We start from the raw sequence: 15,128 nt of genomic DNA, 5'->3' as shown, positions 1-15,128 counted from the left end.
TGTTTTGTCAAAGAAAGATTTGTCCTTTTTCTTAAAAAAAAAACATAGGATGAAACAAGACCATGTTGATAGATACTCCGTATCAACTTCACAAGTTTTACATGATGGTCTCCAAATACAGATATTAGGTACTGCGTGACGTTGTTTATCATTTTTATTACGTGTCATAGTATCCTTTTTCTTGGCTTTGTAAATTTTAAATCTTTATTCAATTGCTGGTAATGTTCTTTTCGTTTGGCTCGATATTCATTCATCCAGCCAGTGCGTTATTCTGTTGTGGTCTTTTTTGTATTCTAATCTTTCATTTTTGCTTCTATGCTTTGTTTCTAAAGTGTCTAAATTCCATTGTGTTTTCTGTGTTGACATTATGTCAATTAAGAGTATAACACAATGTCGACTGCTGTATCCCAATTTTAACCTTTTATACCTACTGTTTTGCTCACACATTGTTATCAATATAATGGAATTATTTATGAATGTCATACAAATTAGAGGTTTTATTAGTTACCTATAAAACTAGATTTAATTTTCAATTTTCTTCAACAAAAATAACTGTACAAAGTTAAAAACGTATTGGGCAAAACTTTTAAGAATTTGGACCTCAATGCTCTCCAAATTCGTACTTAACTTGGCCTTTTTAACTTTTTTGATTCGAACGTCACTGATGAGTCTTAAAGTAGACGAAACGCACGTCTGGCATAAATACAAAATTTAATCCTGATATCTATGATGAGTTTGTGACAGTTTTAAAATTCATTCCGTTTGACGTGTTTGGGCTTTTGATTGATTTTCCATTTGATAAGGGACTTTTCGTAAATAATTTCCCCTAGATTTCGGTATTTTTTCTGTAATTTTATAGTTTCAGTTCTTACCATTCCAACTGTCGGCTGATGTCCAATTGAAGGTATTGCCTTAAAATACACATTTAACTAATTATTTTGAATTGTGTCTGTTGTCTTAAAAGCTTTAATTTATACTCTAAGACAGAAACTTTTACAGCAAATATGATCAGCAAGACCAGATTGACAAACAAGTCAACATATTGGTTTAAATCATCTGACGACCTTTCTTGGAATGGTTACCTTATTGTTTTTTGATAAAGGTTTTAACCAATGTTTTATGTTTTGAACTGTTATCTTGGAAACTTATAAAAGAAAAATAGAGATTTTTGAAGAAAAAAAATAAAATAGCAAAAATTATCACTAAGACAAAGTATACAACTGAGTAGAATTTTGCAATCGTACGAGTTAATAGACTCTTCATATTAGTGATTGTCCTGAGAGGAAAAGTTTGGTAACCTTTTTTCGTGATTTATGAAAATAACTGATTTGTAAACATAAAAAATGTCATCTCTTGCTGTCATGCGTCGTCGTCGTCTGTCGTCCGTCTCCTCTGAAACCACAGTGCCAAAATGAACCAAACTTAGCCACAATCATTACCGGTGTGTATAATTTAAAAACGTGTCCGACGATGGCCAAGCTATGACTAAAAGTAGGACATAGGGGTAGAATGCAAATTTTGTGTGCTACTATAAAAACTGTTATAAATAAAGAAAGTCTAACAAGGGTCATTCCAATTGTCTATATACGGTAAAGCTGTCAGGCGACTTCTTATAGGTGCTATTGCCCTTCAATGACAAATTTTACCTTTTTTACATTTTTGCTTATTATCTTATATCAACTATAAGAGAAAGAGAGTTACGTTAATTGCAAAAAACTATCATCAAGACAAGTTCTACAAATAAGTCTGCATGTTCGAAATCGTTCGTCGACACCTTATTAGATTGTTTTCCCTTTGTTTACTATTTTTACTATTTTTTTGCGTTTTTGCCTTATATTTTAAAAGATAGATAAAAAGAGAAAAACTTGAATGAGCAAAAATTATCAGCAAGTCAAAAACTACAATGAGACAAATATAGAGGAAATCAGTATAGCGCTCTTTATTGGAGTAATTAACCATTTATAACGATTTTTACCATTCCTGTTTGCATATTGCCTCACATCAGATAAATGTAATAGATAGAGACTCTTAAATCACCAAAATGGTTAGCAAGTTAAGTACTACTACCAAGTCACATGTTATTGATATAGTTATTCGACTGTCACTCTTTATATGAGTGATTCTCCTTAAATGAGGATTGTTTTAACTCATATTCTTTGTTAAAAAGCAAAAACTAAGAAAGCCAGAGAGAAAGTAATCAGTCTAAATGATCAACAAACAGGTTTGTGTCATGATTTCTATTCTCGTCTATAATTAATGTTGGAGAGTATCCTTTGTTGAATATGCATATAAACCAAGATTAGCGACACAGACTTATTAGAGCCTCTATCATTTTTTGTACTGGATTTGTTGCTGATTTTTTATATTGATATAAAAAAGGAGATGTGGTATGATTGCCAATAAGTCAACTATCCACAAAAGACCAAAATGACACAAACATTAACAATTATAGGTCACCGTCCGGCCTTCAACAATGAGCAAAGCCCATACCGCATATAGTCAGCTATAAAAGGCCCCGATAAGTAGTCTTCAAGAATTATGATTTGCAATTTATTTTATTATCATTTAATATCTATTACGGGAGTAAAAGGCATACCAACTGCGTGAACATTAATATTTGTTCTGTAATGCATTCGTGTATCGGAAAACAAGAGCTAACAAGAATGTGTCCTCAGTACACGAATGTTCCACTCGCACTATCATTTCTATGATAGTGGACCGTGAAATTGGGGTAAAATCTCTAACTTGGCATTAAAATTAGAAAGATCATAGCACAGGGAACATGTGTACCAAGTGTGAAGTCGATTGAACTGCAACTTCATCAAAAACTACCTTGACCAAAAACTTTAACCTGAAGCGGGACAGACGGACGAATGGACGAACGGACGAACGGACGAACAGACCAGAAAACATAATGCCCCTCTACTATCGTAGGTGGGGCATAAAAATAACCAGAAAAAGCACATCCAAAAAGAGAGAGAGAGAGGTGGCAGATACTAAAGGGATATCAAAACACATAATAAGCCGAAGACAGACTGACAACGCCATTACCAAAAAAAAAAAAAAACGAACAAAGTTTACTGATGAGTCGTATGTATCTACGAAACGTGCATCTGGCGTACTAAATTTTAATCCTGGTACCTTTGATAACTATTTACTATAAGAAAACCAGTTTTCGATATACATGTATCCGAATGCATCGCTTCTATGTCTAGTCTGACAAGATATTATAGTATGAAAAATTCTTTAATAACAAACTTGAAAAATTTACAATGTACATAAATAAATAAATAGGAATTGATATAACAACACATATAAAAATACAAAGATGACAATTCAATACAGTACAAAAATACAAGTAATACATCAACGGTATATTGTGTAAAATATTACCAAAATTTTAATATTAATTTTCAAATCATTTAACAAAACATTAACGAAGTACACTACTGTCGTCTAAGAATGTTTGAAAATTTGCTATAAAACTTGTTGCAAGCTTCAAAAAGCAATATAAGCAATATAGAGTACGGTCGAATCTTTGATTGTTATTTTAAATATGACCAATTTTTTAATCACCTGGAATGTAATAACTTCCCATTTATGGTCATTATTTGTATATACCCAGTTAACATAAATTTCATGATGAAACCCTTAATAAAGCATGTAGTTAAGGTGTGATTGAGCCCCTGTATATAGCAACACCCAATTTACACCGTATGGTGGTGCGCCTGACAGAGGCAGACATTACAGATTAGGTAACAGGTAACAGTCGGTCGAGTGTTTTCTAACGCCTTTACATCACACTATATCTTATTACGCATTCATTTATATTAAACCAAATGCTTTTGATTATTTTTTAGAGGAGAGTCGTAAAGCTACCAAGCTGCTATTCTCCTGGGAACACCATTTGTTACCGCCTTGTTATTCAATATTGCTGGTTTAGAGGAGAGTCGTAAAGCTACCAAGCTGCTATTCTCCTGGGAACACCATTTGTTACCGCCTTGTTATTCAATATTGCTGGTTTAGAGGAGAGTCGTAAAGCTACCAAGCTGCTATTCTCCTGGGAACACCATTTGTTACCGTCTTGTTATTCAATATTGCTGGCTTAGTATGCGTATTGTTATTATATCTACTGATTGTCTGAATAGTTGGTTTTGATTTTACAGATTTGATTGGAGTTGTTGAAATAGTCTTTTCTAAAGGCACTCTAAGTTTCATCACAATGCATACTGTTGTTATTATAGTGAATGATATAAGTCCTAGAGATCCAAACACTAGACCTAACAAAATTTCAGCAGTAATTATAAAATCTGAAAGAATCAAAACACAAGCAATTAGACAATTGTAAGTGTAATAAACAAAATAAAAATATAGTTAAGGAAAAAAAAAGAAAGACCTCTAATACAGCAATAAAAAAAAATATTACGCAGGCCGTACTTGTGTTGGAAACTAATATTCTAAAATTTGAGTTTGAGTTATCTCTCTTTGTATACGCATTTCAGTTGACAAATAACAAGTAAGATATAAAAAAGGAGATATGTAAAAAAGATGTAGTATGATTGCCAGTGAGACAACTCTCGACAAGAGACCAAATGACACAGTTACAACTGTAGGTCACCGTACGACTTTCAACAATGAGCAAAAGTACTCACCGTTTGAATTACTCTCAGTTGTATTTGATGACGTCATTGTAGTGGTAGTTGGATTAGGTATCCCTCTATACCTCAACAAAAATCCTCGTCTATTGACAGAACCATCACTTTCAAATGCTACAACAACTGATGTACTATTAGATGTGTAGTTGTAAGGTGTTGTATCGGGATATTCATCACATACAACTGACATTCTGTTATAATCACATCGATGTTCGCCTGAAATGAAACAACTTTGATTAAGCTTTCACACTGAAAAAGTAAATCACAAAAATACTGAACTCCGAGGAAAATACAAAACGGAAATTCCCTAATCAAATGGCAAAATCATATGAAAAAACTTAGCAAACGAATGGACAACAACTGTCATATTCCTGTTTTGGTACAGTCATTTTGAAATGTAGAAAATGGTGGATTAAACCTGGTTTAAATTTTATATCGCTAAACCTCTCACTTGTATGACAGTTGCATCAAATTCGATTATATTTACAACGATGCGTGAGAAAAACAGACATAATAGGAAAATAGTCAAAATATTGATATTTGTTATTTGTTAAAACTGAAATGTTGACAATGCTTTTTAAATAATATTAATATGTCGTCAAATTAAGGAATTGTAGGATGTAGATGATGAGCTTGAAGTAGAAATGTGTGCATGGTCGACAAATACTAATGTCATTGGTTCGACCAAAATGAAACAAGAAGAAAAGCTAGACTCGTTAAGGCCCGCCGAGTCTAGCATGTCTTGTGTTTCGCACACAATACAAATGAATTTTATATTTTCTACTATGAATATATATCACGTTTATCCTTCAATTTATGAACGGTGATGTGTGTTTATCTTTTTTTTTAAATTCCAACGGTTGTCTTTGACTCTTTAACAGAAATCGGAATGACTAAAACGCGGACTGCGATGAGGACATCATAATAAACTGTGACATAAACAGTAATTTTACCATTCCTTCACCATAATAGCAGGATACCAGGAGACTTATTTTTAGAAATTATTGATTTGTATATATGTTTTTGATACAATAGATGCCAGATGGCAGGGTAAAACTTTCTGCATGTACTGTACTATGTTGAGTTTATCACCATTTAATGTTGTACGTGATATTTGTTGAATATAATAATTATAACAGTTATATAAAACCTACCATCGTATATCTGATATTTGTCATAATCGCACGACGTTCCATCTTCGATATCTCCAAGTATAACATTTATTTCTATTGCACCAAATTCGTATAACAAATTCCATCGACAATTGCTGGAACTAAAATAAAAAAGTTAGACAGTGTGTATTCATAGCCTTATGAAATAATTATGTCTTTTTTAACACAATTGAGAAAGTTAAAAAAAAAAAAAGAGGTGAAAGATAACAAAGGGACATTCAAACGAAAGAATGTTTAAATAATCTATAGGTATAACAGACAATTGCAATTAACATTGAAAAGCACTTCAATAATATCGGTATTAATAAATAGCCTAACAAGAATGTGTCCATAGTACACGGATGCCCCACTCGCACTGTCATTTTCTATGTTAAGTGGACCGTGAAATTAGGGTAAAAACTCTAATTTATTTACTTATAGCATTAAAATTTAAAAAAAAAGATCATATCAAAGTCAACATGTGTACTAAGTTTTAAGTTGATTGGACTTCAACTTCACCAAAAACTACCTTGACCAAAAACTTAAACCTGAAGCGGGACAAACGAACGGACGAACAGACGAACGAACAAACGGTCGCACAGACCAGAAAACATAATACCCCTCAGGCCTCTTCTGTTCAAGGTGGGGAATAATTAAAAGACACAGGTAGTTTGTTGCGTTTTTCGGTCTTTATGCTATAGAGTTAGGCCATAATTTGACATTCTTAGAATAAGTACTGTATAGCACTAACAGGCGTGGAACACTGCCTACCTCTTTTTGAAAACAAACCATGGAGAGTTGTCTCATTATCACTCACACCACATCTCCCTATCTCCACGCATAGTATATAATGACGGGTGTCAAGGAAAGAATGGAATTACCAACCGTTCAATTTCAATATACAGTATTTTGTTCTTCTTTTTTATATATATGAAAGAACATCTAATTATACTTAAGATTTATAATTGAGGAAATTCTTAACCATTTATTAAAAATACTAACCTTGGATATTTTTCTGGAAAACTAGGACTAGATAAAAACTGAAAATTTTCAGTTAAGATTATATCTTCTCGGTTCTGACAACCTTTTCCCTCTGAAATTAAGTTATACAAATATAGAAGCTACGAAATGAACTAGTGGATTTTTCAAGTATTTTAGAAAACAATTGTAGCTTGTCATCTACAAACTTCTTTCTAAGTACACTTCAATTATGCAATCAAGATAATTATATTTGTCATTATTTTGCAAACTGATCATCTAGGAATATAAATGTTTGATAAAGTCTGGTTTATTCTTTAGATTTATGTATCTGAAGTTGTATATTCATTCCTGAAATTTTCGGATATCGTTTAATTCGAAATGTACATTCTTTTTTTTTTTATGTAAAAAAACCAAATGTGCACAGAACTCTGTAACACACCTCAATCTTCGAACACTATCATGAATGAATCAGAAGAAAAAAGAATATTACAAAACTATGTCTCAACATGTTCATATATGTCATTGGCCGATTAATTTATAACAACGTGACTATTTCAAGTAACAGCTTTAAAAACCGACGGGTCCGTACTCGTTCTTTGGCACCGCATGATACGCATTTCGATAATCCGTGTATCTTGAAGTTCAGTGATGCTGGAAAATAAAATATTTAAATTCCATAATAAATCAAACACGAAGAGCTTATATAATAAACAAAGAAATACCAAACAAATGCCATTAAGAGAAGTGTAATGTGTCTTTACCATGATTTTTAGCAGCTAAATATTCTAATTTGAAACCAGATTTAACTGTAGATGAATCTGAGCGCATCTCTACACGTAAATAACGCTGTGTTGTGGAGTAATGAACAGCCGATGATGGTGCACCACACGATGCAAATAACGTGGAAGTTTGGTCCTCAGCTGTAAATAGAAAGAAGTACGTTGTATAATCATTAATTTCTAAAGCAGCAAAATATAATTTCGATTGCTTGATTGATTGACATTTAACGTCACTTTCAACACTGATATTTAGGCGACCAGTTTTTATTGTTGGAGGAGACTGGCATGCACGGAGAGAACCATTGACATTTTGTAGGAAGCATGACAAATGAATCCGAATCAATAACAATTGGAGTAACTCTCAACCCAGTGTTGACGGGCTTGCAAAACAGTTTTGTGCAGTGATTAAACTACTTGGAGCATTTACCACTCAGCACTCAAAAACATTTTTGAACATTGAACATTTTGCATTAAAACATACTTTTTCATCTGATAAAAAGGGGTTATGTACTCAACATTTGCAGTTTCGTATTAGGCCTTGAACTTTAATGTTTAATTTCTTTAAAACTTTTCAGTTTGTAAAATAAAAATATATTTTCTACTCATGCACTTTAGTCTGTATAGCTCCTTTGTTCTAATATTTGAAAAAGAACGTTTTCAATTTTAACCGTAATGCGTTACCTTGACCTAGCAGCTTAACTACTCAAAACTCTTGTCGTTATGTACCTACAGTCTTCAAATATCGAAAAACTTTTAGAATGCACAATAATCTATAAAATTCTATAAAACAACAAAACACATGAATGCAAGACAGAACTCCCAATTATCAAAACCGAAGTTTAGTAGAGCTATGTATTGTCTATAAAAAAATCTATTGTGTTCAAACGGATGAACATTTATATTAAGCATTGAATCTGACAATCCTACTCAATTATGATTGGAGTTCCACATGCGGGACTCGATCTCACAATCTCAGTTTTGACAGGCTAGTGCTACAGTTTTGTTCAGTGGACTATCTACATATTGTCATGTAACCTACTAATGGTCAAATATAAATGACAGTGCTATACATTTATTGCATAATTTGCATCTTTTTTCAGTTTGTGCATAATGAAAAAAGCAAAAAATGTAACCCAAATGTTGGTTGTATGACATGGTTGGAAACAAATGATACTGTTACAATATAGATGTACAGAATTTATTTTTAAGCGAGCACAATAAATACGGTTATTAAAGTAACTTAAATATATATGATATGAATACCAATTGTCTAATTCCCATTGAACTTTTGTAGTTAAAATCTATACCATCATTTAAATCTTGATGCAATTATAAATATGAATGTTCAAACAAACGGTTCGTACTAAACGTCACGCTAACTTGTATTTGTCATGAAAAGAGAGGAATAATTTACAAGGTATATAATTGCTTTGTATCGAGTCATGCACCCTCAGTTTTTTTCAAATAAATTGGGTTAACGACAATGGTAACATCTCCTTTGATTTGAACTTTAACCTATTGTTCATCTAGAACTTAAGAGGTCAGTCAAGAGGTGCCTTTCTTACAAATGTAGACACCAACCTTATACATTATACGTAATAGTACGCTTGATTTATCGTTTCAATGATTGTGTTAGTTTTTTGTAATTATGGCGAAAAGAACAAAACCACGAGTATCCACCACGTAAAATTTAATTTGACTGTCCCCGCAATCATCGACAGAAAAGTTATATATAACGTGTTCAATTAACTCATTTTCAGATTAAATCTTTGTGGAATTATATATCTTTTTACATTTGTTACAAAATGTTTATAACATACATTGTTTGTCGGACCCCAGATTGGACGTAGAGGGCCCGGGCGTAATTAAAATGTTTCTCAGCCACGATTTGTTCAAGTTTTATCTCCCCTTTTTGGTCAGAATTGCGCCCCTTTCAAAATCATTTCTGCTTATATAATTATATCAAAATATACACATAACCTACCATTATATAATGCTATAGTATCCCCGGGACAAGATATGTCATATGTAAGAAATATCAATAACTGTAAATCGTCAGATCCGGAATCTATTATCCACCAACAATCCATATCACTAAAATAAATTTGGAACATCCTCTAATATTAAATAAGATAATGAAATATTGAGAATCTTTAAAAGTGATTTTTTAAAATTTATAATATAATACACTTAAATCTCCCTTTTTCGAATTGTAGTATTCCTAAAAATGTACGATAATACTCCTGAATTTATATTTATGTTCCATAAAATAGGTCATAATGAACATTTTACATGAGGCAGCTACAGTATATTTATCCCCGAACAAAATGCCCGATCTCGCAATTGATGCCTTTCCCCATAAATGTAACAGCAGGCCAAATACACAAAACTAAAACTAAAAATTTGCCTATTGCAATCTTCTGGTGTTTCAATTCTGTGTGTCATTTCCCAGTTGTTTAGAAATATTAAGACAAGTCTTGTTGACATGTCGTCTGTTTAGCTGAATTTTTAATATATACTTTAAATCACATTATTAGCATATTTCTGTGTTGATAAGTTGAATGTTTTATATATTTGATATTGATATTTACTTTTGGTATGTTCCAGATCCACCATTATATCCTGGAGAGGTCAGAGATATCATTTCTGTTGTGCTAGCAGTAAAATTTCGTTCAACAGCACTACAGGTCTGGCCCTCAACTGCAACAGAAAATGAAAACACTTAAGCTATTCTTTATACTTCCACTATTTGATGAATCAAATAAAAACACTTAAAAATTTAAAAATTATATAAATTACGAAAGTAGATGGTTTCCGATTTAAGCATATCGCGCAAGAGTTACAAGTATTTCCTTCTATTTCTTTATACCAATTTTGGGTTTGGGAATGACAACGGGCACTAAAACAAATCTCACTTAACTGCTCCACATTTTCCAATTATTAACATTCTATTTTTTTTTTTATATTATTATAATTCTTTAAATGTATCAATATGTTTATTACTCACTGTCGTTATTTTTTAGATTCAATCATTTAGTAAAAATAAGTACATGATATCAAACATGTTGCTTTAATAAATGATTTATTAAATTTATCATTTTAATTATTAGCTGACTGGAGACCATTTAAAGGGGCACTAGCTACGATATATATAAAAAAATAAAGTATGATTTATTTTAGATCAATCATTAATCAAATTGGAATAATGAAATAATAATTGGCTTTTAGCAATCAATTTCCTTTAATTTTGTTGAAATAAGCGATTAAACATAATTTTTGACTGATTCACTTGCAAGTGAAAACGTCATCATCATTCTAACCGGTATTCATGTGAACTTCAAGTTAACCCCTAGCTAGAGATTGACAACGCATGCATTGTACGTGTACTGGTTATTTAAAGAACAAGAATGTAAACAATGAAAGTGAAACTACGGTAAATCATTTGATTACTAATTCGATGCACATAAAATCATTCTTATATGGTTAAAAACAATGAGAAACATCTATTTTAAATCTATAAAATAAAATCAAACAGACCTATAAAAATGCAATTGCACGTGTTGGTTTAATCTATTCGTATCTTTATTTTTGTTTACATCGCTTATATGGTCATCTGAGGTCAAATCGATAGTTAATTAGATGGCGTCTGGACTAAAATACACACGAAACGAACCTATATATTATCTACCCCATGCTCTATAAACTGTTTATTTTAGACTTTTGATAGTTTGGATAAATGTTTTACATTGTTATAAACCAAATATGAGAATTTGAGTCAAATCGGTTACAATGAATTTGACAGCTAGTGCCCCTTTAATATAATGCGAGACCTCTAAATCATGTAATGTTGGCGTTACGTAGAATTTCATCTTTAAACTATTTTTTTTTTAAATTATTTTATTTTTCTGTTTAGTCCCATCACTTGTTTAACGGCATTTACATGTCTTTCATTAATGTAATACAGTAATACATATGTGCATCTAACATTTGTAGAAGAAACGTAAACAGGGCATGGTTATCATCCGAATCTTCATCAGCAGCGCAAAGAATATGGTCTAACTTCAGGAATTGATTTCAAAATTGACAAATAAAAATATGACTGTATATGTTATTTTATCAAATTGTAACATACGTATACACAAGTACAGCTGAAAAGTACAATGTGTTGCTCAGTCCACTTCGTTTTTCCTACATGCATTTTCGTTCTTTCGCTTATGGCGATGTCTGTTATGTGTTTAGCACTGAAGCTATAGATTTGTTTTGGCATTAGAAAACACGGTTTTCAATACAGAATATTTTTAGTACCAATATCATTTGAGTTTTATATCAATGTTAAACGTCATATTTTACACACAAATATCTTTTAAACTTGGTTAAGACAGATTCATTTGTACTATTTTACAAATGTAGATATGGATGTCAATTATAGAAAGGAAATACATGTACCACCATCAAAAGCGTGTAATGTATCGTCTATATCCTGATCCTGTTCGTTATAAAGTTCAAGGGTTAATGACCTGATTCTTCTATTTACTTCAGAAGTTCCGAAATATACTTATACATATTTTTTTTTTATTATGCTTTTGTCAGATATAACCTAAGAACACATTTTAAAGATAGCCTTGGTACTTTTGTCAGAAGTACATGTAACCACAGAACACATTTTTAAAGATAGTCTTGGTACTTTTGTCAGAAGTACATGTAACCACAGAACACATTTTTAAAGATAGTCTTGGTACTTTTGTCAGAAGTACATGTAACCACAGAACACATTTTTAAAGATAGTCTTGGTACTTTTGTCAGAAGTACATGTAACCACAGAACACATTTTTAAAGATAGTCTTGGTACTTTTGTCAGAAGTACATGTAACCACAGAACACATTTTTAAAGATAGTCTTGGTACTCTATCAATATAAAAGTCACTGTCTTAACTAAGGAAACTAAGGAGTTTTCATGAATCATATGTTTATATATTTAAATCTTGAACTCCATAATATTATCCTGAATTTGAGGGATACAATGATGATACATTTCTACTTTAAAGATAGGAGGGAGTATGGTTTCCAATGAGAAAAATCTCCGTAGAAGTTTACAAATGAGGGTCACTTAGCGGCTTTTAGCAATGAGTAGAAACCCTATACCGCATAGTAATAATTTTCTTCACCAACACTCTTATACAACACTATCATTTACTAAAACATAATACATAACTAACGGTCTTACCGAAAATGATGTTCCTCAGTATGTAAGCAATAATGAACTCAGCTATTATTACTGTGTAGTCAGTAAACAATATTCTCATTCTTTAAAGCTGGAAAAAAATAGTTTGAGAATATTTAAATTAAATTCAAATAAACTTTTGCAGACATTGACAGCTCTTTTATAACATAAATAGGAAAGTGTATACATATAAGAACAATTTTGATATCATAATGTATTTCAGCAGTTTTATACATTAATAATTTTGTGTGTATTAAAGAGTAATTAAAACTGTCTTACCCTGCTACTGTATATGTCTAATTCACATCATACATGTAATTTAGCGCAATTATATCATAGTAATTTGGCCATTACAGTCAGATGTGAATGAAATATTCAAATAATGAAATACGCTCATACCTTTTAAATTTATAACCGACAACATATTTAATGTATTGATCCATAAATGTAGATTTTGTCAATCAAACTTCTGATATATGTGAGAACTATTGATAACGATCAAATCTAAGATAAAAATCTGCAAAACGTTTTGATACACACAACCACCATTGTTTAATATGGTCCTCTGTGTCGCTCATTCAAACACCTGCGTGAATGAACGCCATTAAAACTGAGCTTGTTTGTGGGACCGTATGAGGTCCATCATGTAATCTATCAGAATCAATCAGAAAATATAATCTGCACATTTGATGATTGATTGACCCTCGATGAAGAATTGCAATATTAATTAGCTTTCACACATCTCCGAAGTGTTCCAATATATTACCCCATGCAATGCAGAAAATTGAATTTAATATTTGAATAATCTGTATTAATATTCAAATTCGTGTAATGAATATTTTTTTAAAAACAATCAGATTTAAATGGAGATTTTTCTTTCAGAAAATGACCCTAGAATCAAAGTAACCAAGACAAGTATCCATATCTTTTGTTGCTAAATTAAAAAAAAAAAAAGTCGTACAGTTTTGTCCATTGAATCAATGAATTTTGTGGCATTACTACCTATTTACTAGCTTCGATCAGAATCTTATCTAAAAAAAATCCTGAGTTTTTTACACCTTTAAAGTCATAAGAAACCTCAAATTAAAAAAAGTAATGCATATGTTTTTTTTATAACTCAATGGATACTTTTCATTATAAATATTAAAACTTATGTACATATATTTTTTTCTAAGGAAAATTCTTTAATTTGTTCATATTTAGAAGAAGGTTAATTACTCTATTTTACTTGCTTCCTTCCAGGAAGCAATTCCCCGACATATGTTCTGTATGCAAAGTGACTTTAGTGTGACCCCATCTTGTGAAAACCGGATGATCGCAATACGCATCGATGTTCTTAAAATAAACTATAATTATCTGCTTGTACATTTTAAACACGTGCTCAATATCCATGCCTTCTTGTTGATTGTTGACAAACAGGTGACAATCGTTAAACTTTGACTTCAAAACACGAACTTTATTTACCTGCCATATTTTTAAAACAACACTGACCGTTTAAAAAAAATGACGATTAAACGAAATTTATGCAAAAACAATTTAAAAATCTTGCACAGAAGACTAAGTTTATGATGTTTGTATGCATTAGTTCAAGAATTGGAATAACATTATTTTCCACCGGTCACTCTTTTATTATGACTTTAAAAGAGGGGCAAAAGATATACGAGAGACAGTGAAACTCATAGATTGAAAATAAAGTGATAACGCCATGGCTAAAAAAGAAAAAGACAAACAGAAAAATAATAGTACAGAAGACACAACAGAGAAAACTAAAGACTAAGCAACACGAACCTCACCAAAAACTGGGAGTGATCTCAGGTGCTCCGGTAGGGTAAGCAGATCCTGTTCCACATGTGGCACCCGTCGTGTTGCTTATGTTATTACACATCCGGTAGTCTTATTCGGTAGGTCACATTCGTGAAAAGGAAAGGGTATTGTAGTTACGACATACGGAACATGTCAGATATCATCTGTGAAACGGTTATTCCATATATATAGAAAGCTATAAAAGGCATAACAATATGTAAAACTTATCAAACTAAAGAAGCAACGGTCTAATGTATCATATAACAATTATAAACAAAAACTATGGCAGACAGCAACGAAAAACAACAAATGAGTTAAAAACTGCCTGACTAGGAACACATGTTAATGATCCGTCACCATGGAGAAGTGATTACTTGTAAGGTTGTGTAACAAGCGCCTGATTGAATGGTTTCTTGTTACTTACACTGTTGGATGAACCTGTTCACACAACGAGAGGATGCTCTGAATAGCAATGACAACTCTGGGACAGAAACTCTGATAAAAACTATGAACATGGACACTAACTGTGACACATTTT

The 15,128-nt window shown here is 31.8% G+C and overlaps 1 protein-coding gene across 4 annotated transcripts in view; it reads right to left on the bottom strand.

Annotated features, from left to right (window-relative positions):
* Nucleotides 1-3,257: 3,257 nt before the first annotated feature.
* Nucleotides 3,258-15,128, bottom strand: part of LOC134715113 (deleted in malignant brain tumors 1 protein-like) — a 29,774-nt gene continuing 17,903 nt past the window's right edge. For 3 of the 4 annotated variants that reach the window (XM_063577040.1, XM_063577037.1, XM_063577036.1), the window contains exons 2-9: nt 12,791-12,878; nt 10,158-10,266; nt 9,551-9,660; nt 7,549-7,707; nt 6,809-6,899; nt 5,810-5,928; nt 4,653-4,871; nt 3,258-4,310 (exon numbers count right to left, since the gene is read on the bottom strand). In XM_063577040.1, the coding sequence (XP_063433110.1) occupies nt 4,042-4,310; nt 4,653-4,871; nt 5,810-5,928; nt 6,809-6,899; nt 7,549-7,707; nt 9,551-9,660; nt 10,158-10,266; nt 12,791-12,869 (1,155 nt within the window). In that variant the 5' untranslated portion in view covers nt 12,870-12,878 and the 3' untranslated portion in view covers nt 3,258-4,041. Of the gene's footprint in view, nt 4,311-4,652; nt 4,872-5,809; nt 5,929-6,808; nt 6,900-7,548; nt 7,708-9,550; nt 9,661-10,157; nt 10,267-12,790; nt 12,879-13,066; nt 13,150-15,128 lie in introns of those variants that run through there. The other variant, XM_063577038.1, reaches the window with a different exon arrangement.

Source organism: Mytilus trossulus, chromosome 4, assembly GCF_036588685.1.
Source record: "Mytilus trossulus isolate FHL-02 chromosome 4, PNRI_Mtr1.1.1.hap1, whole genome shotgun sequence".
NCBI lineage: Eukaryota > Metazoa > Mollusca > Bivalvia > Mytilida > Mytilidae > Mytilus > Mytilus trossulus.
Note: the sequence above shows the minus strand (reverse complement) of the source record. Positions and strands in the feature narration are given on the sequence as shown.